This window comes from Rattus norvegicus, chromosome 7, assembly GCF_021556685.1.
Source record: "Rattus norvegicus strain SHRSP/BbbUtx chromosome 7, alternate assembly SHRSP_T2T, whole genome shotgun sequence".
Classification (NCBI taxonomy): Eukaryota; Metazoa; Chordata; class Mammalia; order Rodentia; family Muridae; genus Rattus; species Rattus norvegicus.
This window is the reverse complement of record NC_141540.1, coordinates 31,269,024-31,295,537: the sequence shown is the minus strand read 5'-3', so window position 1 is coordinate 31,295,537 and position 26,514 is coordinate 31,269,024. Positions and strand designations below refer to the sequence as shown.

The window sequence follows — 26,514 nt, the reverse complement described above, 5'->3', positions numbered from 1 at the left end:
ATTTTTGAAAATTTGTATAGAAGTTGCTCCAATATGAGATTTACTGAAGTAAAATTTACATAGCGTATAACTCATTGGTTAGCATCGAGCTATGTGCCTCATCATACATGCAGATCTGTGATCATTAACAATTATTAAGGTCTAAACTAACATTCCAGTGGCTTCAACAAAGCCTCTCTGATAACTGGAAAACTCATGGTACATCTATACAATAGCCTATTACTCAACACGAAAACCACAGAGTCGGAGTGCATTAGACTAATTGAAGGAAGTCAGATTTAGGAAACTGCACGTCAAATGATTCTGTTGATAGCAGAACCTAGAAATGAGAAGACTATGATGATATCAAATGGCCTGTCTCTCATCTGACTCTGAGGTTGGATGGGGTCTGATGAAAAGGGGATATAAGAAAATCCACCTACTATTTTTCTTCATACCTTTTATTATCATTTATTATCTATTTCCACCTGGATAATTTATTCATCCACTTATCAATTTTTATTAGATATTTTTATTTACATTTCAAATGTTATTCCCTTTCCCGATTTCCTGGACATAAGACCCCTATCCCATCACCATCCCCTTCTTCTATAAAGGTGTTCCCCTCCCCATCTACCCCCCCTTCCTGCCCCACCCCGACATTCACTTATCAATTTTTATCTGACTTAAAAAGTACATTTCAAGAGGACAGGAATCTTACCTGTCTTATTCATGTCTGTATTTCCAATAACAAGCCTGTTGGAAGTGACCTGGAGGCTGTTTGGTCATCCTTCATGGGGTAAACTAATGGTTATGTAAACACCCCCACACCAGCCTTCGATCTCAGCCCTTGCATTTAATCCACTATCATGCCCTCCTCCACATTGAGTCTGACTCTTCTTTTCCTCTAAATTCATAAACACACCATTCCCTTATCATCTTGTTCCTTGATGACTATCACGGAACTATCAAGATTAGTTTTCTTGCCACAAGCTTGCCTTTTGATCTGTCTTTAACTGCTACTAGAGACAGCTAGTTCTCCCCCTTCCCTGTCAGCCAGCCTCACCACCGATCTTCCCTTTATCAGGTGTCCAGCTAAGATCCCCTCCCTCTTATAGCACCCAGAAACAAAATGCTATTCATTTGTCCTAAGGGCTACATAGGACCAAACAAGTGTCTCAGCTCTAGAGAGTCCTTAATAACTAACTACCCCTCCATCCATTGGTGACCCTTAGGCACAGCTGACCTAAAGACTTCAGGTCACCAAATGTAAGGTGTGTATTAAATCACTTAGAGCTATCTGGGGAAGGGACGTCATGGTATTTCTCAGTTACAGCTATAACCTCAGCTCTGAAGATTCTCATGTAAGTAAGAATTTGAATTCTTACTTTTTTTTTCAGATAGATATGGTGACCATTTTGGTCTTTTGTTGTGTTTTGAAAAGATTTAAGCATTTACTTTTATTGAGTTACATCAATTGCCTGAAACTAAATGACTAAATACCTAGCAGTCTTTGTATGATATTAACAACAGTGAGATGGATCAGAACTCACTTTATTATGTGCTATAACATCCCTGAAATAGGAAATACACACTACCGTTGTCTTCTAGACTCCAAAGGAGACTGGATCCTGGACTTCTTTTCCATGGTCACCAAAACTTAAGGTTGCCCATATCTCTTATATAAAAAGGCATGATACTTGTAAAAAGCCTACAGGACCTTCAACACGGTTTAAATGATCTGTGGATTACTACAATACAATGATAACAATGTATACGCTACATAAACACTTGCTATACCATATCGTTTAATGACAAAACTAAAACATCTGCCTATGTTTAGAGTAGAGGTACTTATCATAGGCATAAACACGCTTTGAGCTTCAGTTAACTGAATCTACCGATATAAAGCCTAGGATAAGGATTTCGTCGACAGTATACAATTCAGGACATTGAAGTTGTCATAAAACCAACAAAACCTTTCAACAGCCCTGATATCCAAGTATATTAAAGAAACCAATGAAGAACTAGCCTGCCTGCATGTTAACGGAAAAGCCATCTTATAATAAAAACAAACTTGGTTTATTCCTGCTCATGATTAACCTCGGTTTCTCAAGGATTGGGCTAAGCCCCACCTGTAACCTTAACTACAAATGGTTCTGTTCCATCTATTCTAGGAATGGCATCGTGTCTGTGTTTCAAAAGGTTGTATGACCTCCACAGACTACCTTGTTTTGACTACCTACTGTGGTTACCTTGTTTGATCCCCTGTTGTATTCTGCTCCCGTAACCCCATTTTCCTCCATTTGGAAACCCTCTACCCCTGAGCCCTATAAAATCCTTGTCTTCCTCACACCCAGTGCTAAACTCCCAAACCTTGCTTTAAGAGGAGTCAGCCCACAGACACAAATGAAAACGCTTGCTTTAATGAATTTGATGATGATTTGTGTCTGTGGTCTTTCTCCTCCCATCTTTGGTAGCAACACTGTATGAGTATACTGCACAAGGAAATAAACAAATGAAAACTTTCTAACATTAAAAATTAATAACGCAGCACATGAGTCAAAGTACAACCAGCTTCATTAATTGTTGTAAAATTGTTGCTTTTTCTTAGATAAAAAATTGGTCATACAATTCATCTCCCTTTCAAGTCAGGAAAATACTCCTCAAAATAGAGTTTATTAATACTCTCAAGTTGCCATAACAGTCTGTAATGAAAGAACATGGCAGATAAAAGTACAATTACACATCACATTGATCTCACTTTAAAAAATTAGTTTGGAAATTCATCCCTACCCCACACCTCTTCTTTCCCTTTATCTCTCTGTTTCCACCTATACACACACATTTGGTACAATGTGGGTACACTTTCCACAGTGGCCCATCTAACACTTCATTTTCCCAGGTCCTTCAGACGCAAATTTGGTAAATCAAAGTCATCAGACATGATGAGAAATGGGAAATATGGGAAGAAATAAGGTTTTACTTTTGTTTGCTTCGTTTTGGTTTTTGAAACAGGGTCTTACTATATAGTCCTGGGTGGTCCAGAACTCATTTTATAGAGCAAACTTGGCCTCAAATTCATAGAGATCCACCTGCCTCTGCCTAAAGGTTTATTTTTGAGATTATCCACTCTAAGAATAATACATGCCTCTGGCTACAATGTGTTACCCTTTCTGAAAAATGAAAGCAACAATTAAATAAAGCCAGTAATATTCATGGGACAAAGCACTAATAATGTCCATGAGCCATGGGTCTAACCAAGCCATGAGCCAGTGTCCCCCAGGATTTGAAAATTTCATAAACCAATGAAGTGTCTCTTTCATTGCCGTGTTAGAATATAGCTAAAGTGTGAAAAACCTTAAGATTTTGCCTACATAGTCTATAGTTTCTTAGGAATCCACGGGCTTTCTTAGGGTTGTTGAATTTACCTGGAAATGGCAGAAAATGTAATTTATCCGTTTTATTTGATGAGGAAAATTTCTTCATGTGAGTAAGGAATCTGGAGCAGGGCAAAGCTGTAGTTTTACAACGAGGGATGGGCTGTGAGGTAAAAGAGAAAAATAAACCAAACAACATTAGCTTTGTGACTCCAGATACAAGGCATGCCACTTACAACTCTTACTACACTAAATGAGTGACTTTTGACTCATGGACACTAAAATGACACACATAAATACACAGAGACACATAGATATACATACATGCACACATACACACTATACATACAGATGCATACACATGCAAACACATATACACATACATATACTTTTGCTTCTTTATTCCTTAAAAGTTACAATCCTGAAAACAGTTGACTCTAGATAATCACAACATGCCCACACATACAAATATACAAACATGCTAACAGACACAAACACATACAGACATACCCACAGACATAGACACATACACATATACATACATATACACATATACACACATACATACAAACATGCACACACATACAAATGGATATATAAACATATATACATACACACATACATACACACATATATATACATGCAAACACATACATACACACATATATACACATGCAAACACATACATACACATACATACACACATATATACACATGCAAACACATACATACACACATATATACACATAAACACATAAATTCACACATGCACAGATATAAATACACACACACACACACACATACACACACTGTGTGTTGGATTAAAGGAGTTAATGAACATTTTTTGATCATGCAGAAAATTTTTTACAGAGTTATACCATGTGCCAGAAATGGTTCATGAAATTGATGTTTTAGTGAAGGGTGATTAAAATATATATATATATGTATATATATATGTATATATATATACTTTGTTGTTATTGTTGTTGATGGTAAGATGAAAAACAAGATAAGGTTAAAAGGAATAGGAAAAAGTTAAGAGCAGAACTCTTTAATTTTTAAAGTATTTACTTTTAATTATCTCCAGGTTTGGAGGGTCTGTGTAAATCAATGCCGTGTAAATCAAATCTGCAGAGAACATCAAATCCACTGAAATGAAGTTATTGTCAACTGTGAGTCCCTCAATGTGGGTAGTGGGAACCAAACCCTGGTCCTCTGTAAAAACTCTAAGTGCCAGATCCATCTTCCAGGTCCTTTATATAGAAATAAGACATGGCTTCTCAGACAGAGAGATACTTCAGAATTAGACTCGTGGGCAGAGGGGCAGCTACTGCAGTGTCTTGTGAGAGGGTCATTACAAGCACAGGGAGTGCGAGGTAACTCAGAAGGGAGAGGTGGAGAAAGAGGGAGGCAGTCAGGAGACGGGAGAATGCAGGTTCAGGTCAGCTGTTGTGACCTTGAAATAACCACAATAGTAAACAGAGGCAAAACGGCTACAGAGATTGAATAAACAACAGTGAATTAAGTCACAGAAGGATGATTTCACTGGATTTTAATGAAAAGCTGTTTATTAAGTGTTGTCTCAGTGCCAACTGCCCTTCGAACATTTATGTGCAATTTTAATTGTTTGCATATAACTGGATCTTATATCATTGCTTAGGCACTAGATACCCAATTTGTATAAATCATATACAAATACTTTTGATATTGGTATTTGGGGTAAAACTAACTTGCTCCTGAAGGAAGACTGAGCTCTTGGCTCAGCCAGCATTTTGCATAACTCTTTCAGCCCTGTAATATCCTCAGAGAAAAATTTATGTTCCAGTCCACAAACGTTATACTGGATGAACGTGTCTTATAAATGTCCTAAAGTAGAATCTTTCACTTTGGCATGCGTTGTTTTAAGCCAAAGAGGCAAAGATGAGAGCTTGAGAAGATACGCATTTCTCAGCCATAGGGCAAGAGTTGTCAGTTGAGAGACCCAGACTAGGGATAGCAATGACAAGAACATAGAGATCTACAGACGAAGGGTCAAGAGACTGTGCTTCATAAGCCTTTCTGGTTGATGTCATTTTCGTTATTTGCTTAGCACTGGCTGAAACAATCTTTTAAATATTGTAACAGCTTATCTAAGAAACAAAGGGGAATTTCTTCTATCTAAATGGAACACCAGGGGTGAATTTGAGACAAAAAAGAATGAGGAAGAACTAATTTGAAAGATTTGTCAACCATCACTGCCTACCCCTTTGAAAGCCTCTATATGTTGAAACTGTAGAAGCTCAGGTCAGAGACCACAGAATCACGACAATCTGTGCATGACAGAATTAGGTTTGACTATAACTAAATGCAGCCAAGGTCATCTAAGAAAAAGTCTCAAAGAAGTGCCCAGATATGATTGGCCTATAGGCATGTCTGTAGGGAACTGTCTTGACTGTTAGTAAAGGAAGGCCCAACTCACTATGGGAGGCACCATTCCCTAGATAAGTAGTCCTGCACTGTATAAGAAATCTAGATAATAAGCCTGCAAGAGCTCTGGATCACAGAACACAGCACCCCGATGGTTTAATGGTTTGAATGAGAATGGTCTCCATAGGCTCACACATTTGAATGCTTGGTCCCTAAGTGGTGAAACTTTGCAAAGGATTAGGGGGGAGGCTGCGTGATCTCCAAAGCCCGCCACCGTGAGCTCTTCCTACCTTGTGGTTGTTGTCTCAAGATGTGAGCCTCCAACTAGTAGTATTCTAGCCTCCTATGTGCAAGTCTGTTGCCGTGCTCCCTGACATGATGGCACGGGGCTCTAAACCTTTGGAACCCTGAGCACCGAACTTGATGCTTTCTTTTATAAGTTGCCTTGGTCATGGTGTTGTATCACAGCAACAAAAAAAGTACCTGAGGAACGGACCACCACTACCCCCATCCTGGCTTCCATGACCGTGAGCCAAGTTCCTTGGTTCAAGCGAATGCTGCAAAGAACAGCCAACAGGCCTGCCTTCTCGTTCCTGCTTTGACCTCCTGCCTTAACTTCCCTTTTCCCTCAGTGATGGACGGTAACCTGTAAAATTAAACAAGCCCTTACTTCTTCCCCTAGGAGATGCTTGACCACAGTGTTCTATAACAGCAACAGAGATCTAACTAGAACACTCTCCCAATTTCGCTCCTTTATTTTTCTCTGTTGAACTAGGGTGAACTGTTTCTTGGTTTCTAGTTTTCTGTGGAGCTACTGTCTCAGTTAGGGTTTCACTACTGTGAACAGACACCGTGACCAAGGCAAGTCTTATAAGGACAACATTTAACTGGGGCTGGCTTACAGGTTCAGAGGTTCAGTCCATTTTCACCAAGGCAGGAGCATGGCAGTGTCCAGGCAGACACGGTGCATCTTCATCTGAAGGTTGTCAGGAGAAGGCTGAACCCCATGTGGTCAGGATGAGGGTCTTAAAGCTCGTGTCCACAGTGACACACTTCCTCCAGCAAGGCCACACTTCCAAATAGTGCCACTGCTTGGACCAAGTGTATTCAAACCACCACAGCTACCTTTACACCAATCATTATGCTCACTTTACAATGGGAGACTACGTAACATGCCAAGGCTGTGGAATGACTGCTGTAAGGAAGTCTCAAGTCTAAGTCTTCCCCAACCCACATTCTTTTATTTTCTAAGACAAGGTTTCCTCTGCGTAGCTCTGGCTATCCTGGAACTCACTCTGTAGACCAGGCTGGCCTGGAACTCACAGAGATCCACCTGCCTATGTCTCCCAGTGCTAGGATTAAAGGCTCCCAAACCTACATTTTTTTTAACCCCACATAATATTGCTTCCTTTTCTTAGGGCTGGCACATCCAGTAGTTCAAATGCACAAAGTCTGAGAGGTTACGCGGACCTTTTTTCTTTGGTCTCCTAACCTGCTCAACTCTGACTCTCAACTCTCTGGATCCCCAGACCCACTCCCTCCCCAACAATCCTCTAGTGCCCATTTGCTGAGCTACTTATGGCCTTGTTTAAAGTTTAGAATTCTCCTTTTCTTATTCTTTTTCTAAAATAAAAGCCTAAGTGGGGTACACCTCTACCTGTGTTTTAAACCACCGTCCATAACTGTCCTTTTAAAAGTCACCTAGGAAATATATATTTTAAAATAAAAATTCTGGGGTTGGGGATTTAGCTCACTAGTAGAGTGCTTGCCTAGCAAGCACAAGGCCCTAGGTCCGGTCCCCAGCTCAAAAGAAAAAAAAGAAAGAAAGAAAGAAAGAAAGAAAAAGAAAAAGAAAAAAAAATACAAATTCTGATGCGAAGAGCCTATGGCAGAGTCTGGGAGTAGACACTGATTTTAAAAAATCGACCCAGATAAATATACGGATAACAAATAACTTCTTATTCGAATGGTGTGCTGGCTTAGTAGCACCACCCAGAAGCCTGGTATATGAGGAACCTCTCTCACTCCACCTAGATCTCCTCAGTCCGGATCTGAATCATAGCAGTTTCCAGCTGATTCTCCACACATTAAAGACGTAGTCCACAGTTTTCTGTAAAGAATTCAATGCTTTCTATAGAAGGGAAGCTGGTTATGAACCAGACCGTTGGCTCTTCCTCTAGCTCCCCATCAGAGGACACTCTCTCCTCTGCAGTCTACCACAAACTAGGGGAACTGAGGCATCAAGAGCTAATGCAGTCCATGGCCCTCATCTGAGTCACCAAGTTTCTGCTCCATGACACATGAGGCTTTTTTATTTTAATCTGCGTCGTGCTGAACTGATAGAATTTGATGTTTCCAAACGTACATTGAAATACACTGTTACAGTCGAATTGTATGTTGCATGGAGCTAGGATTGAGCTAAAATCAAGGAACGGAGGAGAGGCCACAGGTGTTGTGAGACAAAAGGCGCCAGACTCCTCGAAGAAGGAACATCTGACCAGCGGGAAGGGACTGCCCGCTATGAAGACCTGTTGCAATCACTCAATTCAGGGCCTGAAGTCAGCACGAGAGCTAAATTTTAAGGCACAACCCCCGGCTCTTTTTTTTTTTTTTAAGGAAGAGCAAACTTTCACCACAAAGATACAAGAACAGTCAATATTGATCTTCTTGACAAATGGCCCACCTCGTGCCACAAGCCAGTCAAGCATCTATTCAATGCGGCAGGCCTCCCCTTTGTCAGGAGAGAAAGCCAAGTGGCCTTATAGGCTATCAGCTGCAGATCACAAATATTGAAAAGAAATAAATTTCTCTGAATGAAAAGCACCTTTCTTTGTTTTCCAACCCTCTCTCCTCCCAAGTCATGTTGATTTTTGGGGCTGTGCATACGCCCAGCACCTGTACTTTTGAATTGTTCGTGTGCCAAGCCTATTGTGTTTTCCTTGCCAGCCTTGAGGATCCATTCTAAGTACAGTAACCAATGAAATCGTATTTTCTTTCTCTCTTGGCATTGTGTTAGAGAAGCAGCCGCTTCGGGCCACCTACAGGAACTATAATTAGAAGACACAAGAGGACAGAATAGGAAACCAGAGCTCCTATACCTAGACCTCTCCCTTAGGATCATGGGAAATGCATCTTCCCCTGCAGACCAAAAAGAGGAAGCAGGGATTTCTACAACAGCCTTATTATTTGGCCGAAAGCTGATATCTTTTTCAAACGTGTTTTGCGGAAATCTGCAATCGTTCTTTGGTTGAGGATTGTGGCCCAAGCAATAGCAACACGAATAATAATCTTGCAATATGTGGGCCACAGTATGAATAGCCACAGTGGCCAAGTGCCTGGTGTGGGGAAGGTGGTAGAGAAGAGGGAATCGCCAAAGAGTAGGGCAGTAAGATATATAAGGCTGTGGGGAGATAAAGGGGAAAGTTCAGTAGGAGGAGTATATGGGGGAAAGGAAGGGAAAGTGGGGTACAGAGGGCGAATATGAGGATGTACAACTAACACCAGAAGCCTTTTGCAAAAGCAAATGGAAGCATACACTGTGGAAGTTTCCTAAATATATACACAAGCAATTTAAGTGATGTCAACATAGAGTGGTCAAGAGAATGCCCCTAGTAAAGCCACAGTGCCAGAAATGGTTTACAAGTGGTTGGTCAAAGAGATCTGTATCGTAGACCTGCCCCGCCAGCACCTCAAACTCTTGCCAGGGTTCTTGGTTGCTCTCCACAACCTGATGGTAAAGCCCCTGTCGCTGAGGAAGGCACTTACGTCATGAACACAGAGGCGTTCAGTTCATGCTCAACTAGAAGCTTCACCCGCCACTGTCTTGTGTTCATGGTGTTCATGGTGTTGGTTCTGCACACCAACAAAGGAGAAAGGGAACCAATATCAAACCCAGCGACCTAAAACAGGGACCTGCCTGGCAAGTCTATTCCCTCCACACAGAAAGGCTTCCGTCGATTGTTTTTTTTTTTTTTGTTTGTTTGTTTGTTTTTTTCTCACTTTTATTTTACTCTCATGAACTTGGGAGTCCAGACTACAACTTTGGGCCATTATGGTTTGGGTAAAACAAACATTTATATTTGAGCACATCACCGCACCCCCCTCCTATTGGTTACAGAAACTTTAGTTGAGGCAAACTGTGAAATTATGTCAAAACTCCTTGAATGAGGGCTTCCCAGTGCAAGCGCAGAAGCCAGAGCTGCTACGGTTATCTGAGCACAGCTTTTCTATCTCTCTTCACATAAGACAGGCTGTGCTGGATGGACTACCTCCTGTGCTTCTTGCTCTTGGGGCTGAGTTTGCTGTTTTTGTAAGATGAGGGTTCAAGAAGCAGAGTACTCTGGGTAAAACCGATTCTGATAAGAGATAGCATAGTTAATGCTGGAACTCACTCTGCCTTGGGAGGAAATTTCTAGGAAATCTACCTCTCCCCCAAGTTAAAGAGACAACACTTACTACTAACACTTATGCGTACGATCAAGAGGTTTATCGTTGCTGCTGTTGTTGTTGTTGACAATACGCACAGTAAGCCATCTCATAAAAAGTTGAAACTATACTCCTTAGGGGCATGCCTACCGCAGGCCCTCTCGGCTTCTTATAACATTCAACAGTTACGGGAAATTTCAGAAGAAACAAGGGAACATTGTGGCCCTTGTCGAGCAGACTCGTGTAAAATGGATTTGTAGGTGAAGATACTTCTTATGAAACGATTCTGTAGGCTAGGGAAATTGAGAAATCGTTCAGTGGTTAGAGGCGCTGGACGGTCTTCCAGGCAACTCCGGTTCTGTCCCACCCCTACGTGGCAGTTCACAAGCTGCTGCCACTCTGGTTTCAAAGGGGTTTCATATACCCTCTTACGACCTTCAAGGGAGCCAGCCAGGCATGCAGGGCGCAAGCACGCATGCAGGCGAACGCAGACATAAAGATTTTTTTAAAGTACATTTAAAAATGTAAAACGCTCTGTAGGAATAACCAACTCCAGATGTATTAAAACTTTTATTTCAAAATAATTTCTCAAAGATCTAGCCCAATGGTGTGAGAAACTATACAATACACTAAACAATGTCAACAGCGGTGTGGTATATATAGTGTATATATAGTTCACATAAAAAACAGTTCTTCTGAAAATAAAAAGTCGTCAGAGATTATTTACAATATTGAAAAGGAACGTGCTAAAAGCAAAGGGTTTTTAAAATGTCCTTATAAGTACATTTATAGGAAACAAGCCAGAGAAAAATCTTTGTGATCAATTAAGACACAACATTGAAGAAGCATTATTCACCATATTGTGCAAAATTGATGCAAAAATGTCATTTTTTAACTTTGTGAGTTCTGATTTTTTAGGATATTTCAAAGCTAAAGTGTTTGTTTTATTACCATTAAGAAGTGACATTTTCATTTTGCTCCAGGATCCACAAGTTATTTACAGGGATTAACAGTGTCTGTAAAAAACTTTTTTTCAGAATAAATCTTAAATCCTCACAGTCAATTGGGCAAGGACAAAAAAACTGAATAGAGTCTGCGTCTTTCCCCTATGTCATTTATAGAGAGTCTTTCTATCCTGGGAGGTCACTTCCTACCAGTTTAAAATGCCTAAGAACAATACCTGGCGACATGACAGGGAAATAATAATGTCTGTCATCTACTGAGCGTGCACATCTTCTGGTTAAAAGACTGCACAGTACACATGTTCTCCTGACTGTCTCTGACGTCTGGTATCTCAGGCTGATGATGCCTGGTGCCACCTGATTTATGTTCTTTTCTGATCTGCCCGGGTGATATTTGTTTTGTTTGTATGCCTTGTCATTTATCTCCAAAAAAAAAAAAAAAAAAAAAAAAGGTTTAAGATCTCTTTGTCACTATTGAAATAGGTTTCACAATAAAGTGCCATCGTGTGGCTTTTCTTTCATTACACCGACGGGCATTCCGACCACTCCCTTCAACCTGGAAATTCCTGTTTTGCAGTTTTTAGGAACTTTTTTTTCTTCCGTTTTCTTTTCTCCCTTTTTCTTTCTTCTTCCTTTCTTGTTTTTGTAAAAATAACTCATAGTCTCTCACAGTGTGCGTTGGCTCTCTTCCCCGCCCCCATTTCCCTTCCCTTCCTCCATTCTTTTAAAGATTTATTTAGTTTTAGTTATGTGAATACACTGTCACCATCTTCAGACACACCAGAAGAGGGCATCAGATCTCATTACAGATGGTTGTGAGCCACCATGTGGTTGCTGGGATTTGAACTCAGGACCTCTGGAAGAGCAGCCGGTGCTCTAACCGCTGAGCCATCTCTCCAGCCCTTTCCTTCATTCTATTCCTCTCCCCTCTCATTTCTCATTTTAACTTTTCCTTTCTACTTTCTAGGGACTTCCCGCCCACTCCCATGTGGGTTAGCACACAGTTCCTCTCCAGTGACCTCTTGTTCTCCCGATCTCTTCTCTTCTTTTTAAAAGATGGCCTCGTGTTTTGTATATTTTGTCCTCTTCCTCCATGTACCGGGTGTAGGGCCTGCGGGGTCAGGTTTGAACAGGTTTCTTTGGTTTTCTCCGCAATGCTTCTCTGAACTTCCTCCTCTGCATATGTTAGCCTATCCCATCTGAAAGACTCCCCTCAGGAACCTAAAGAGGCTTTAATACCCAATTCGCTTCTTTCCTTTATTTTCTCCCCTTTAAAGCTATTCATTTTGAGAATTTCCTATAAAGATTAAATATGTTTTCACCACATCTACTCCCCTAAACCCACTCCCACTCCTCTTGTGTACACACACACACACACACACACACACACACACACCTCTCTAAATTCATGACCACTTTCTTCATAATTGTTAATGAGGGATATACAGAAAGATAGTTATATATAAACCACTTGGTCTTTATAAGAAACACTGAGCTAGCCCAGCTGAGGTTCTGCAAGGCTAAGAACAACTGGCCTGACATGACCAGTCTAGCTCAGGCTCCACGGGGCTCTGAGTGAGCTAACGGCATCACATCTGTGTCTTAGCTCCCTGAAACCAATTTGCACTGTGCCAATTAGAAGCTCTGCCATTAATTCCTTGGCATTCAAGGAGAGGAGCTGTGTAAGTGAGGGCAGTCTAAAATGTCTGCTAACAGCCCTCACTCGTCTTCACTGTCTAAGGCAGATGGCTGTTTCCTGAGAACCATCTATAGCATAGTTTCCAGCCAACTATTTCAAAAGCCCTTTCCTGGCCTCAGGCAACTGGTCTCCATACGATTCCCTATGGAAGTGAAGTCAATGTCTCTTACCTCACCAGGACTACCCTAGGCAAACACTTGGTCCCATAATGAACCCCTTAAATCACAGGAGCCTGGATCCCAGAAATATTCATCTTGAGCTAGGTGACTGGGAAGGGAAGGGCTTCGAATCTCCAACCATATAGAGCTGCGAAGGCAAAAAGACTGATTTGAGGGAAGCCACGCAGCTTGGCAGGGAAAATATAACACAGTGCTCGGATCCCCAGTGCTGGGATTAATCACTTTTATTCTGAGTTCTGCCTCTAACAGTCGCCGCACACATGATCCTCTCTAAGCTCCAGCATCTTCAGCCAGATTCTGCGCATTCGGCAGGGCAATTCCTGTTGTCATGAATGATTTCTATGGGAACAAAGCACCAAGCACAGAGAGGGTAGGGAAGTGGATGAGTTGAACAGAAAATATCAATGAACATTGAAAGGGAGAAGATAGGGATGGCAAGTGGGTAAAAGTCCTTTTGAGAAACATTAAAATGGAGTAGAAAAGAGATCTGGGTCTCAGTTAAGGTATAAGAGACACCTGTGTCCTCGCTAGCCACAGGGAAACTGGAAGAACAGCTGTGATACATGTGACCACGACTCTTGACAGTGTTTGAGGTCATTATATGTCCTAGGAGAGTGCCCTGTTGTCACACAGATGGACAAAGTTACTACCTGTGCTTCCATTATTAGTCTGTCAAATGGGGTCAGTTTCCCTTAGCTATTATTAGCCTTCTTTTTATTGGACCATAAATGAAATGCAATTGAGTTCCTGCCTATGCCGGCCCATTCATTATTCTGTACTGCGCAGGCACACACGCATACACACGCATGCAAGCATGCACGCCCATTGTAAATATTTTAGACCCAAACACTGAGGAGGCATATGTAGACACAGGCAGACCAACACACATGTATAACCTTGAACCTCAATATCCAGAAGGAACGAAAAAGACCAAAGTGGAATATATATATATATATATAAAATAGGTCAAGATCTCCTTGATAGCCATTGAAATATAATTAAACTTGAAAATTTTGCTTTTCAATAATGCATAAATTCCGGCTCCTTTCGGGTCCCCCTTGGTGGTAAGGTTCACAAATGGCACTGTACCTGGGACAAAGAAATCGTAATTCAAATATCCAATGGTTTATTCTGAAACACTCTGTCCACGTTGGATATTTGGGTGTGTAAACATCAGAGCCCTGCGCCCCCACCCTCCCAGGCTTCACATCTCAGATTTCATTAGCCAATAAAACCGGGTTTATTTATAATGAAGTTAAGCCTTTCAAACCACTGACCATGGAAACCAGATTTTGAAATAATTCAGATTTGTGTTTCTGCTCTTTCTAATTAAGGGTAATATCGGGAAGCGCAGACAGTGGGTAGCATTGTTCAAGCACCATGGATTTAAGCAAGAAAATCTGATTATCAGCTCATGTCAGAAGCCAAGCGATAATGCAGCTTAGAATTCGTTTGGGCTTTTTCTTTGGCCAAAAGATAATTACCGTTCATGAGGCCTTACGTAACTGTATCTAATATCTAAGGCCCTAAAACTTATGAATAGCAAAAGCATACAATGGGCAAAGAAGAATTATCATCCTTACTATTCCTACGCCTTGTTCCACCATGATAATTTCATTACCTAGCCAAGTCGAACCTCTGAAATCAAAGTGCCGTTTCTTAAAGGACAAGAAGTTGAACAGGTTTTCTGCCTGACTTCCTCCGGGCGCAAGTAATTTCTGACAGACAAGATGCAGATGAGGCAGAATTTTAATAGGAAGTGTATCAAAGCGGGCTCGGAGTTACCCAACGAGGTCACTGCACAAACATGTTAAGCTGGAGTAAAGGTGCTTTCTTCTGCACACTGTTCGTCCTCAGGCTTATGGCCATTGCTGAGCGTGAAGCTTCCGGTCGAGCAGATAAACAGTGAGAGCAGAAAAGCTCTGACAACAGGACGTTGTCTCAGGATGCGCCGCTGAGTGCAAGCCCTCTGTATACGTATCTCAAAGAAGAGAGGACGGAGACCCAGAGCAGAAAAATGACTTGAACTAGGCACTTGAAATAGGCACAGGAAGCCAAATCTAAGGGTGAAGATGGATGAAATCGGGCTGCAATGCAATATGTAAGGTGATAAGCAGGAAGCCTTGTTAGCAACCACCTTGGTGGGATGTGCGACATCTTTGGCTATTTCCTAGCAAGATATTTTGCTCTCCTGTCACTACGGGACAGGAGCACTAGCCCTTGAGCGCTTGCTATAATACATAGGCCATCATCATAAATGCACCACACATCTCAAGTCCTGGTCACGACCTTGCAGAATCAGGATTGTGTCTACTACACTTTACCTGTGATGAAAATGATACAGAGAGGTCAACTAGCCCCTGACACCCTAAGTTGTACAGAGTTCTTGATCTTATTGGCCCTCATAATTAGAGGCAGCTTTATCTTCCGCATTTGCTAATGGGTAACTAAAAGCATTCGGAGTTCTGGGACTCGATGTTGCATGATCTGGTCTCAGTCTGCTTGTGCGGTGGTAGCATTCGCCCAAACAGCATCCTGAAGCAAAGGGGGAGGTGCTGAGTCTCTGAAGGAGAGTCTCTGAAATGCTGGCCTAGGTGTGAGCAATCAGCAAGCCACCACACTCTCCCCCTGAGCAGAAGTCAGGTAGAAGCAATGTCCTGAGTTCCCTGCCTCCTTCCCCTGGTCCCAGAGGTAAAACCAGGGTCTGAAAGCCCTTCAGGGAGTGTCAGGTGCAGTGCTTCACGGAGATAGGCACTGCTGAGTTAACAATCAGGAACAATGACTGAAAAAATTTACAAAGTCAAAATAGAGGCAGAAATTAGGTATTTTTAAATAAAGACCAAAAACTCATTTCCTGAGCCTTAGAGATGTAGATGATTTGATTTAAAGAAAGGTAAGACAGTATCAAGGCACAATAGCAACAACAACCTTTATCAATAGGGATTCTCGGTTTAGAAAGTCGACCTCTATGGCGACCACAGCACAGGGTGAATCCTGACTCTACCAAGAGCAAACTGCCTGAGTTTCCTTTTCTTTGCCTCTGTCTTCTCACCTTAGAAGTATCAGAAATAGTGATTCTGCTTCAGTCTCTGTGAGCCCTGCTTAGTGGATTTGGTGGGAAACGTTCTCCATGCCCTCTAACTGAAGTGACAAGCATGAGGCCTGCATGGCTGCACCAGAGCATAGAACTGTCAGCTGGGTGTTTTGTGGGACTCCTAACAGTGGAGGCCAGTGTGTCTCTTGCCTGGTCTTAGGCTTCCTTTCCTCCTGTTGAGTTGCCCTGCACAGCCTGGATCTGAGGGCTTTTGCCTTGCCTTATTTTGTCTTACAGTGTCCTGTTTGGCTGTATCTTGGAGGCCTGCTCTTTCCTGAAGAGGATACAGAGGGGAAGTGGATCTGGGGGAGTGGGAAGGTGGGGGAAGTTGGGAGGAGTAGGAGGAGGAGAAACTGTGATCGAGATGTATTGTATGAGAGAAGAATCTATTTCCAATAAAACTTTTAAAAAAATGAATGATCCCTTCACAATTACATGAGAGATCTAGAGCAGGAGATTGTGTTTTAAACTGTATGTGGATGTTTCAGCTGCTTCTGACTACGTTCCCATTTATTGGGAAACTGTCTTCTTGGGAAGTGGAAATCGTGTGAGACTAGAAGGCCCCTTAGAGATTCGTGGGGATTGAGTTTATGGAGCTAATGAGGCAGCAATACCAGAGGACAAGAGAGTTGGTACTAACAGGCACAAACCTGAAAAGGGGAGCAGACAGACAGTGCTTCATATCCCAGAATCCTCAGCCTCAGCCAAGGTCCTCAATACAACAACCCTTTAATCCAGTTCCTCAGGTTGTGCTGGCCCCAACCCTAAAATTAAGTTAGTTGCTACTTCATAGCTGTAATCTTGCTACTGTTACAAATCACGATATAAATATCTGATATGCAGGATTTCTGATGTGGGACCCTGTGAAAAGGTCATTTGACCCAGAGCCACCAAAGGTGTTGTGACCCACAATTTGAGAACCACACTACCTTAGCCCTTCTGCTCAACTACTTCACAAGTTGATGGTGGTCTCTACCCCCACTGAATTGGGGTTTACATCAACACATTGGATGCATGCTACACATTCTATGAAACAGTGTATTATGTCCATTTTTTTTTTTACAGATACAGCAATTGCACCTAACAGTAGCTATTAGGAATGAGAGGAAACCATCATCTGCATTGAATGGAGAGCCCTGAGTTCTACAGTGCAGTGAGGATATGGCTCATGGAGTGAAGAGTTTGCCTTACCATCATGAGGGCCTTAAGTTCAACTCTGAGAAGCCATGTGAAATTGCTGAGCATGTTAAACCCAGAAATCAGGAAGCAGAGATAGTCAGCCATCTTAACCTAGTCGGCAAGCTCTCGCTAGTGAGAGACTAAATCTCAAACAAAACAAAAACAAAAGTAAGAAATGAAACCAATACCTGAAGCTGTTCTCTAGTGTCCACATGTACACACACACACACACACACACACACACACACACACACACACACACACACACAATTTCTGCAAATAAAATGTCAACTCTGAATAAGATGAGGTGTGTTACCATGAGGTGTGTTACCAGTATCTTTCTACTAACAAAGCCAATCTTAGAGGCCACAGGAAAATTACAGACCAATACCCCCAAGAAATAAAGGCTCAAAAATCCTCAACAAAGATCTGGGGAACTGAACTCAATAGTACATGATGATAATCATGTGTTATGACCAAGTGGAATTTATTCTTAGAATTCAAGGACGGTTCAATGTTGGGGGTGGGGGGGCGGTGATGTAATATATTAATTCATTTAAGATGATTATCTCAGTAGAACCCAAACTAATGTATCTAACGATTCAATGAACTTTCCTGGTAATGAACGCTCAAGAAAGCTAAGACTAGTGGCCTTTACATAATGAAAACTTCATGATATATCCACAACTAACATTATGCTCCGAATTAAAAGACTGATAGCTCTACATTTTGGAACAAGACAAGCTCTCGCATCTATCAGTATTAGAAGAGCCCTGCCCATCATAGTGGGGTTAAAGAAGAAAGGCAATGGAAGATAACACGCGTTGGAAAGGACGAGGTAAAGCAATCGCTCTTACCTAGTGATAAGATCTCGTATGTAGATCGGAATCAGCCTCGGAGTAGCTGAGATTGCAGACCTGTGCCAACAGGCCCGGCGACAGTCTAGAGTAATGTAGGCAACAAAAACAGCAGCAACAAAATAAATTGTCCAAAATAGATCCCACGGTTTCACCTGAGATGAGGAGAATAGGGAGGGAATGACTTCAAGCTCAGCGATGGAAGAATCGGGGTCCCGAGATTCTGGGCCTGTGAGTGGCTCCCCCACCCACCCAAAAGTTTACGTCTTCATAGTCCTGTCCGTAAGAAGCCCGCCGCAATGGTAGAGTCTACAGGCACGGCTCTACACTGCCTCTGCAGCCGCCGGAGGAGCTCTTCTCCCAGGGAAAGCCAGGATTTTTGACCACGGTAAGGAAAGCAGTCTGTGCTACAGAGGCAGCAGCAGCGTTTGAATTTGTTAGGGAGATGTTTTAAGAGATCCAAACATAGGAATTAACCGAAAGAATAGCAGTATGGATGCAGCTTTGCCACAGCATGTGAGCTCGGCTTTCTCAAGAACGACTCGCGCTCGGTTGTCTTTACAACTGCCGTACATGCTGATATGGGTGATTCTGAAGTTGAATTTCAAGGGTTGCTGAGCGAGTTTAAGGAAACCATGACTTCTGAGGGGCACTGTTTAGGATCATACTGATAGAGTAGAGGCCTGGGCTCCAATACTTAGACACCAGAGTGTCTCTACTAAAAATGAAAAGTTGATAGTCTAGTTTATAAGATTTCCAGAAAAATCTAGGTAGTACTAAGGCAATATTTGCTTACACTTAAGTATGATTCGTTTTAACTTAGCGTTCTTATTTAAAAGGAGTTGAAGAGGTGGCTCTGTAATACCAAGGTCCAGAGTTTGGATCCCAGTCCCCCGCAACAAGTCAGAGATCCCACACAACCTGTGTCCCCAACTCCAAGCGGGGAGGGGTCAAGAGGATTGCTAGGGCTTTCTGGCTTCCAACACGGAGCACCAGGCTAAAGGAAAGAACCTGCCTCAAAGAAATAGCGAGAGGAACACGTGTTGCCCCTTCTGGCCACCGTAGGTGAGCACAGAACACACATGCACACGCCATTCACATACACACATAGACATGCACACAATATATGAATGAAATAAATCATCCAAACATTTGATTAAAATTGAATACATGGGGCAATGGTTCTATCAAGGCAACCTTCAGAGCAAATGTCAATCGGGCAAGAATGCTTGCCTTGTGGCTGGCAGGAGATGATCAGGCTCCAAGGTAAGAGGATGGGTCCTCTTCCTGTGTCTTCTTAATTTTTCTTGTCCACTATCCTGCCTCAGAGCATTGATCTCCCAAACCAGATTCACCCTGTAGCTCTTTTGGGGACACATTTGCCATGTTCAATTTTCTACTCATCCCAGGTAACTTTTCTCTTGCTTTTTTTTTAAAATAGTTTTGTCATTTTGCCTTCCACTTTGGCAGGTTTTCTACAATTTTCCTTCATTGTCTACAACATTTTTTGCTTCCAACAATCACATCTTCATTCCATGAGCTCCCCCGGCTTGCTGATTGCCTCCTTTTAAAGGACACAGCTGTTCTTAGCCTCTGGCTTCTTCTCAGAATCCCCCAGTGTACTAATTAGATGTCTTCTCAGAGTGGAGTTTTTCTCCTGGTTTCTGAATGCTGTCGGTGTTCACCGTTGACATTTTCTCTGTTGGATTCTCTTAGTTCTTCTCTTTGGTATGATTGGTTTTCCTTGAATCCTGCAAGTCCTTGATACGCTGAACAAAATTGATGAGTCACTTCTGTCTTTGTGTACAAGAGAGTCTCCTTTTAAAGAGCTCAGGGCTTCCCACAATGAGGGTGAGCTTGGTAGAAGGGAAGTGTATAAACCAACTGACTTCATTTCAGAGGTGGGCTAGCCTGGGCTCTTCTGAAAGCTACAATGAAAGGCCATCACTTGAAGGTGCTGACTTGCATATCAAACCTCCTAATTCTCCCCTAAAAATGCATTTGCTTTCTTTGAAAAACATACTCTTCCAGTTTTGTCCTGCAAAAGAAGCCTTTCTGCACCCCACTCCTGCAGCCCACACAGCAGAGGGCCATCTGACTGAAGAATGCAGGGAAGCAGGGAGTTTCTGACCTGAAACTCTCTCCACTGTGTCTCTTGGAGTCTACAGACAGCAACTGTTTCCCACCTTCATTTTGCCCTAAAGTAAGTTTATCAGGAAAAGTGCTTGTCAGCCCCATGCTCCCAGGAGATCTGGATTTCAAAGCATTACTCGGGTTGTCCAGGGGAAGTCTGTCACACTGGAGGTCAGGACAAAACACTCATTTTTTTTGCCACACCTCTAAGTCAGTATCCCCAGCCAATCTGTTATTTTGCTCTCTCTTGAACTGAAATTGATGGGGGAAAATTGTTACATCTTGGCATCTTAGCTCCAAGACCATTTTCCAGGATGCTTTGGCTTTTGTTTTGTTTTCTTACCTCTCTTCTTCAACTTGAGTCCTACACCAACCCCTTCCCATGTGAGGAGGACATTTCCCACTGGGAAGCAACCTCCAGTGGAAGGACGCAGTGGCCATCTTCCAGACCCAATGTCAGTATCTGTTTTGTAACCTTTAACACTGTCTCAGGTTAGACTTTCTAGACATCAGAGAGGCCCTGATGCCTAGGCTGCCAGCCAGAAAGGGGAAGGTCGTCTCGGATGCTCTCCCAAGAGCTATCGAGATGAAGTAAGCTAGCTGCTCCAACACATGGCTAGAACCCCCCTGTGGTCCATGTACTCTTTCCCTGCCAAGACCTTACCATGCTGCGATGGTGACTTAAATTGGGCCCCCGAAGCAGGTGTCTCAAAAGTATATGTATTTAAGACCATGTAACTTACTATTTCACACAGCAACTCTACCTTACAGGAATGTTGCTATTCAATTTATAATACAAACTATATTATTTGAATATATATATATATAATTTCATGTCTTAATTATAAAAGTGGTAACTGTTCACTCTAAAATCCTAAAGCATACTCAGGGCTCAGGTTGTACCACCCTCAAGATAATTAAAAGTGGAAGCGTTCCTAGGTGTTCTCGTGGGGTTCTGAGGCATAGGTGTTAGAATTACATGTACTCTTTCCTATAGACATAGCAGAACACATATTGTTGTCTCTGCGTGACCCTAAGGAGTATGGGTGACCCTCACAAAACCAAGCTCACTTTCAAAAGCTGGCTGGGAAGCAAATCAAGGTTTTACTGAAGTCACACAAGAAGGGTCACCTCGAGGAATGTACACTGGGATTATTGACACTCTGTACCTTTCACCTTCCTTCCTAAGGTCTGTTCTTGTGCCCGCTGCCTGTCCCTATCTCTCCAAAAGATCTGTATCCCCACAACTCTATTCTAGTTCTAGTGTACACACACGCACGCACGCAGCCCACTCACGCACAATTCTTCCCACCTTGCCTGTACATTAGTAAATCCTATCCATTCCACAGCAGCCACTAAGCATCCTAGAATCCTTTCCTCTATCCATCACTTGATTAACCTAATAAAGAGGCAAGTGTGGCTAAATGCATCCAAGCAAGAACGCGTCTCACTCTTCAGAGGCCACTGGAAAGCTCAACACGATGAATACACACCTGCACATCGCCGGGTCACACTGTGATACACAATACTACACTACATTGTGATCCTCTCCAGCTTGCCTCCCCCTACAGATGTGCCCGTGTGGTTGCAGCATCCTGACTCATTAAAGCCATACAGGATTACACAGCAGTCAAAGTGCTCCTTGCTGACAAGTGCGGAAGTTGTTTCTGACTTTTTTTTACATTCGAAAAGAATGCTTCACCAAATCAACCTCGATGCAGGTATCTCTTTATGTGTAAAAACTATAGATGTTTTCCTGATAAACACTGAATTGTATTTCATGGGTTCAATTTCATATAATTACTAATGTGTATGAAAATAGCTATATACATATTTATTTTAATTGAATTTTAAAATATAATTAATACATAAATATACAGATATTTTATATACACGTATTTTTTAACTGGGTGGATCAATGAATAAAGGACCGTATCACTGAGGGTATGGCTGTAAACTACAACCAAGGTTCATCCTCTGAAGAGGATGTCCCTGCTTAACTGCTTTGGAATTGAACTTTCCTCTCCTATAACTCAAGGAAAGTAGTCTTGAGAAGCTGTTTATCTGGAATAAAATGAAGTCCTGTCAATGATGAGACCTTTCCCCAGAGCACTGTGAGAGATCACCACTGAGCCAACTAAAATCAACTAAACCACTAAAACCAACATCCGTGAAAGTCATTTAAATAAACATCTGAGTGCAGCGAACATTTCACAGATGGGGGGGGGGGCACCAGAAGTGTTTGAAAGCCGCGGTGTGAGAGAGCAGGACCTGGACAGCAGGCTTCAGGAGGTGCTCTGCTCATGGCACTCTATTAAGGCACTGTGGCTGTTCTAACCTTCCAGTGATAACACCAACAATTAATTGTATGAGCACGTCATTTCTGTTCTTAAAAATAAAAATATCCTAAGCTGAGCTGAGTGGGCTGGGCTGGGCTGGGCTGGGCTGGGCTGGCCTGGCTGGCCTGGGCTGGCCTGGGCTGGCCTGGGCTGGTCTGGGCTGGCCTGGGCTGGCCTGGGCTGGGCTGGCCTGGGCTGGCCTGGGCTGGGCTGGCCTGGGCTGGGCTGGCCTGGGCTGGGCTGGGCTGGCCTGGGCTGGGCTGGCCTGGCCTGGGCTGGCCTGGCCTGGGCTGGGCTGGGCTGGGCTGGGCTGGGGAGATGGCTCAGCAGTTAAAAACTCTTACATTGCTTCCTGAGGACCTTAGTTCAGTTCCTAGCATCCACTTCAGGCAGTTCATGAAGGCCAGTAAATCCTGCTCCAAGGGATTCACTGCCCTCTTCTGGCCCCTACAGTCACCTACATCCATGACAGACAGGCAGGCAAACACACACACACACACACACACACACACACACACACACACACACACACACACACACCAAATCATAAAAACAAAACCCCGAGGTAACAGCTATGTGTACGTGCTAAAACCCCGGGAGACTTAGATGCTGTCACAAGCAAATGTATTTGTTAAACAGTGAGTGACAATGATGAGTGACAAAGGAAGTGAATGTATTCCCTCCCGAACCTAGAAAATACAAAAGAGCAGCTAATAGCAGGGCTTTGATAATGACTTAGATCAATGTTAAATCCTAGCATGCATGCATTCATTCATTCATTCATTCATTCCTCGCTCAGTGAGATTTAAGTGGTCTGTATGCCAGGCACTAAGAAAACTGCCAGTGCATAAGTCTTCAACGTTTTCCCTTTAAAGATATTTAATCTTACATGGTATTACCTGTCACTGTCTAGAGTATAAGACTGATAATTTATATAAAGGTATGTGCATGTAAAAACACACAGCATATTTAGCAGACATGGGCTCTTTCCTCTCCTTCCCGACTTCTACTCGGGTATTCCAGGAAAAACTGGCGATGAATCAGCATGCATGGGCTAAAGGAAGCATTAACCAATCAGAGATGGAAGACGGGCAGCTCCATCCAATTAGGTTGAACGACGCAGAACCTACTTGGTGAGGCCTAGGAACTAGACCTGTGCAACCTGTGGGCTCGGAAGTTCATGTAAAGCCCCGCATTTGCCAGGTGCCATGGTGGGAAGATCCTAATAAAACTTAGGGGACGCCACAAGTTCAACTGTGGAGTCGGCTCCTCAGAGTGAACTGAGAAATCCCAGCCTCTATTTCCTCTTCCAGGGACCGAGAGGTTAGGCTGCATCTTCTCCAAAAATGCCCATCAACGCGGCAGGCCATCACTCGGCAGTCCACTTGCTCGGAACTAAACAAGGCACATCATCCGACCTCAGAGATAGCGTAAGATCTCCAGAGGGCTCGGCTTTCCCACACGGCTGAGAGATTTCCCTTTCCATCCCAAAATGTAGAGTGTACGGAGACTAGTAAGTTAAGAAACACTTAGTGCTGTATAAAATAGCCCATTTGAAAAAAATTACCCAGTCACTTCATGTTTTTAGCAAACACTCTTACCATTGTGTGGCATTTTATTGTCCTCCGAGGTGAATAGAGCCTTTAAAGAGTGTATACGCCTGCACTGAATGCCGTGTCAAATCTATTGGCGCTCCGTGTTTAAACACCTGCATCTCATCATCGGCCCTTCATAATATTGTTAAACAATAATTATACATATGATGAGTGGTAGATCCAAATATGTTCTTCCTTGAGATGTGCTCATTCTTGTTTTATAGGTAACCCATTCATGGCGTATAAAAGCTACTCAGGTAGATCAGCACCCACCATCCATCCATCTAATGTGCAATAAAGCGTTTAAATTCTTATAATAAATTGTCCCGTGTCATCTCCTCTATTAGAGAGTTCTTGCCCGGTTTCATAAGAATGATCAATGTTTGTTTACTCGCGTTCTAAATTCCGCTTGCCTAGCAAGATTAAAAATCTTTTTTTAAAAATCTTGTTACTGTGAAATTTGTCTGACTGTAATTTATCTCTGTTTCTCCTTTGAAAGCAGACGTGAAAACTTGGAGGCAGGCATGGTGGTGTGCATTTTTAATCCTAGCCCTCAGGACGCAGGAGAACAACCACAAGTCCTAAGCAAACCTGAGCTTCACAGAAAGACCTTTCCCTGATCAATATATCAATCAGCTTGAGGGAAGCTTGCCTTACAGGCCATCTGTACGCTACTAAAAACCAGTGTTTGGTGATCAATGTAGAGAGACTCTCAGAAGCACTGACTCAGCTACTTCCCAAACAAACAACAAAAGGCAGCCATGTGCCAGTCACTGGGGTCAAAAGGGACGAGCCCCACAAAACGGAATCCAAATAAAGAAGATATTAATGAAATAAGGGGGTGACAGCCTCTAACACCCTTGGGAGCACATGACTGGAGTCACATCTGACTCTCTGGGACCCCACCCTGACCCTTGTGAAACCGATGTTTTCATGACATAGATTTGCATGTGTTGAAGCATAGAGAGTAAGACAATCTCTTCCTAAATCAACAGGAAGAAACAGTCTAAGGTCCAGGCTTGACAGATAGCCAAAGGCCGATTCTATCCCATAGCAAGTTTGCTACTGAGTTCTTTCTTGTATTCTAGGTTACTGAGCAGTGGTATACTGAGGTTACTGGCACCTATGTTCAGGTGGCCCTAGCTCTCATGGGTAGAAACTGAATAACTAGTTAAGAATGTTGATTATGGAAACAGACTCAGAGACTAGATAGCCTGAATTCAAATCTTGTCCTTAACCAGAAAGCTTTAAAATGTTTGGTCAGCATCATGTCCATGTGGGGAAAGGAAGGTGCCAGATTTAGTTAAGTATTCCAAAACATCAGCCAACAGTAGTCTTCCTGGGTCACCTGTAATGTGAGCCTCTGATCTCCAGTCATGAAGTCATTGCAGAACATTCTGTGATGCTGGGGCTACCTGGACCGAAAGCGTAGCCCCTGCAGCACAGGCTGGGTTGCTAAAAAGACCCATGAAGCAGACTGAAACAGCACTCCATCTGTTGTTTCTGCTGCGGCCTGTGGGAGGTGAACAATTTCTGAAAGACTCACTTGGGCCATAGAGTGTTGACACCAGGTCCTCCACCATAGGAAGACATCCTAAAGATGAGGCCAGCATCCTAGCCAGCAGAACCTCAATTATTTAGAAAAATTCCTCATGGGTTACATCTTCTACCTCCAAGAAGTCGTGCCAAATGGCCCTACTGAACCACAGTCCCACCCTTCAGTAGGAGCCCAAATGTGTTCCCACATCTCAAGAGGATGCAGGAAGTGAGATCCCAGCTGAACTAACTTGAGAAGGATGTGGGGCCGCATGCATTGCTTTTGGATAACTCAGAAAGGCTTTGAGTATATAAAGGTGTCGCATTAGTCATCATTCTGGAACTAAAGGTAACCTGGTCTATCCTCAGCAAAAGAGAAGCAACATTAACTTCCTTTTACTCTCTTCTGCTTTGCATGAAGGAGCATCTGGACCCATCCCCGTGCCATCAATAAGCTGTATGCAGACTGGGGTGTCTGGCAGACGCCCTCACACGTGTGCTTGCACACACACTCACTCCCTGAAGGTAAACAAGAATCGAGAATCGACCCAGTCTTCAGAGTCTAGGTTATCCATCCCCAGGGCCAGAGCGAGCTCCTGGTCCTGAGGAGAGGAGTTAGCAGTTCTACTGGGTGGTTGCTCAGGCTGTGCTCATCCAGAACATGGAAGGAGAAAGACCCACAACCCAGACCACCATAGCCAGATTCATTAAAGCAAGAGATTAATTAAAGCAATCCTTTTTATCCGTATAC

At 42.8% G+C, this 26,514-nt stretch overlaps 1 protein-coding gene and 1 long non-coding RNA gene across 18 annotated transcripts in view; one reads left to right on the top strand and one right to left on the bottom strand.

The window, feature by feature from the left end:
• C7h12orf42 (similar to human chromosome 12 open reading frame 42) overlaps window positions 1-26,514 on the bottom strand; it is a 189,532-nt gene that overhangs the window by 57,211 nt on the left and 105,807 nt on the right. For all 17 annotated transcript variants that reach the window (XM_087558989.1, XM_087558991.1, XM_087558992.1 and 14 more), the window contains one exon: window positions 3,411-3,522. In XM_087558989.1, coding sequence (XP_087415115.1) covers window positions 3,411-3,522 — 112 coding nt within the window. The remainder of the gene's footprint in view (window positions 1-3,410; window positions 3,523-26,514) is intronic.
• Window positions 18,225-24,541, top strand: LOC148004600 (uncharacterized). Its single transcript, XR_015624563.1, has 6 exons — window positions 18,225-18,548; window positions 20,192-20,363; window positions 21,865-22,014; window positions 23,656-23,765; window positions 23,946-24,062; window positions 24,452-24,541. It is a non-coding gene; the product is annotated as an uncharacterized LOC148004600 (long non-coding RNA).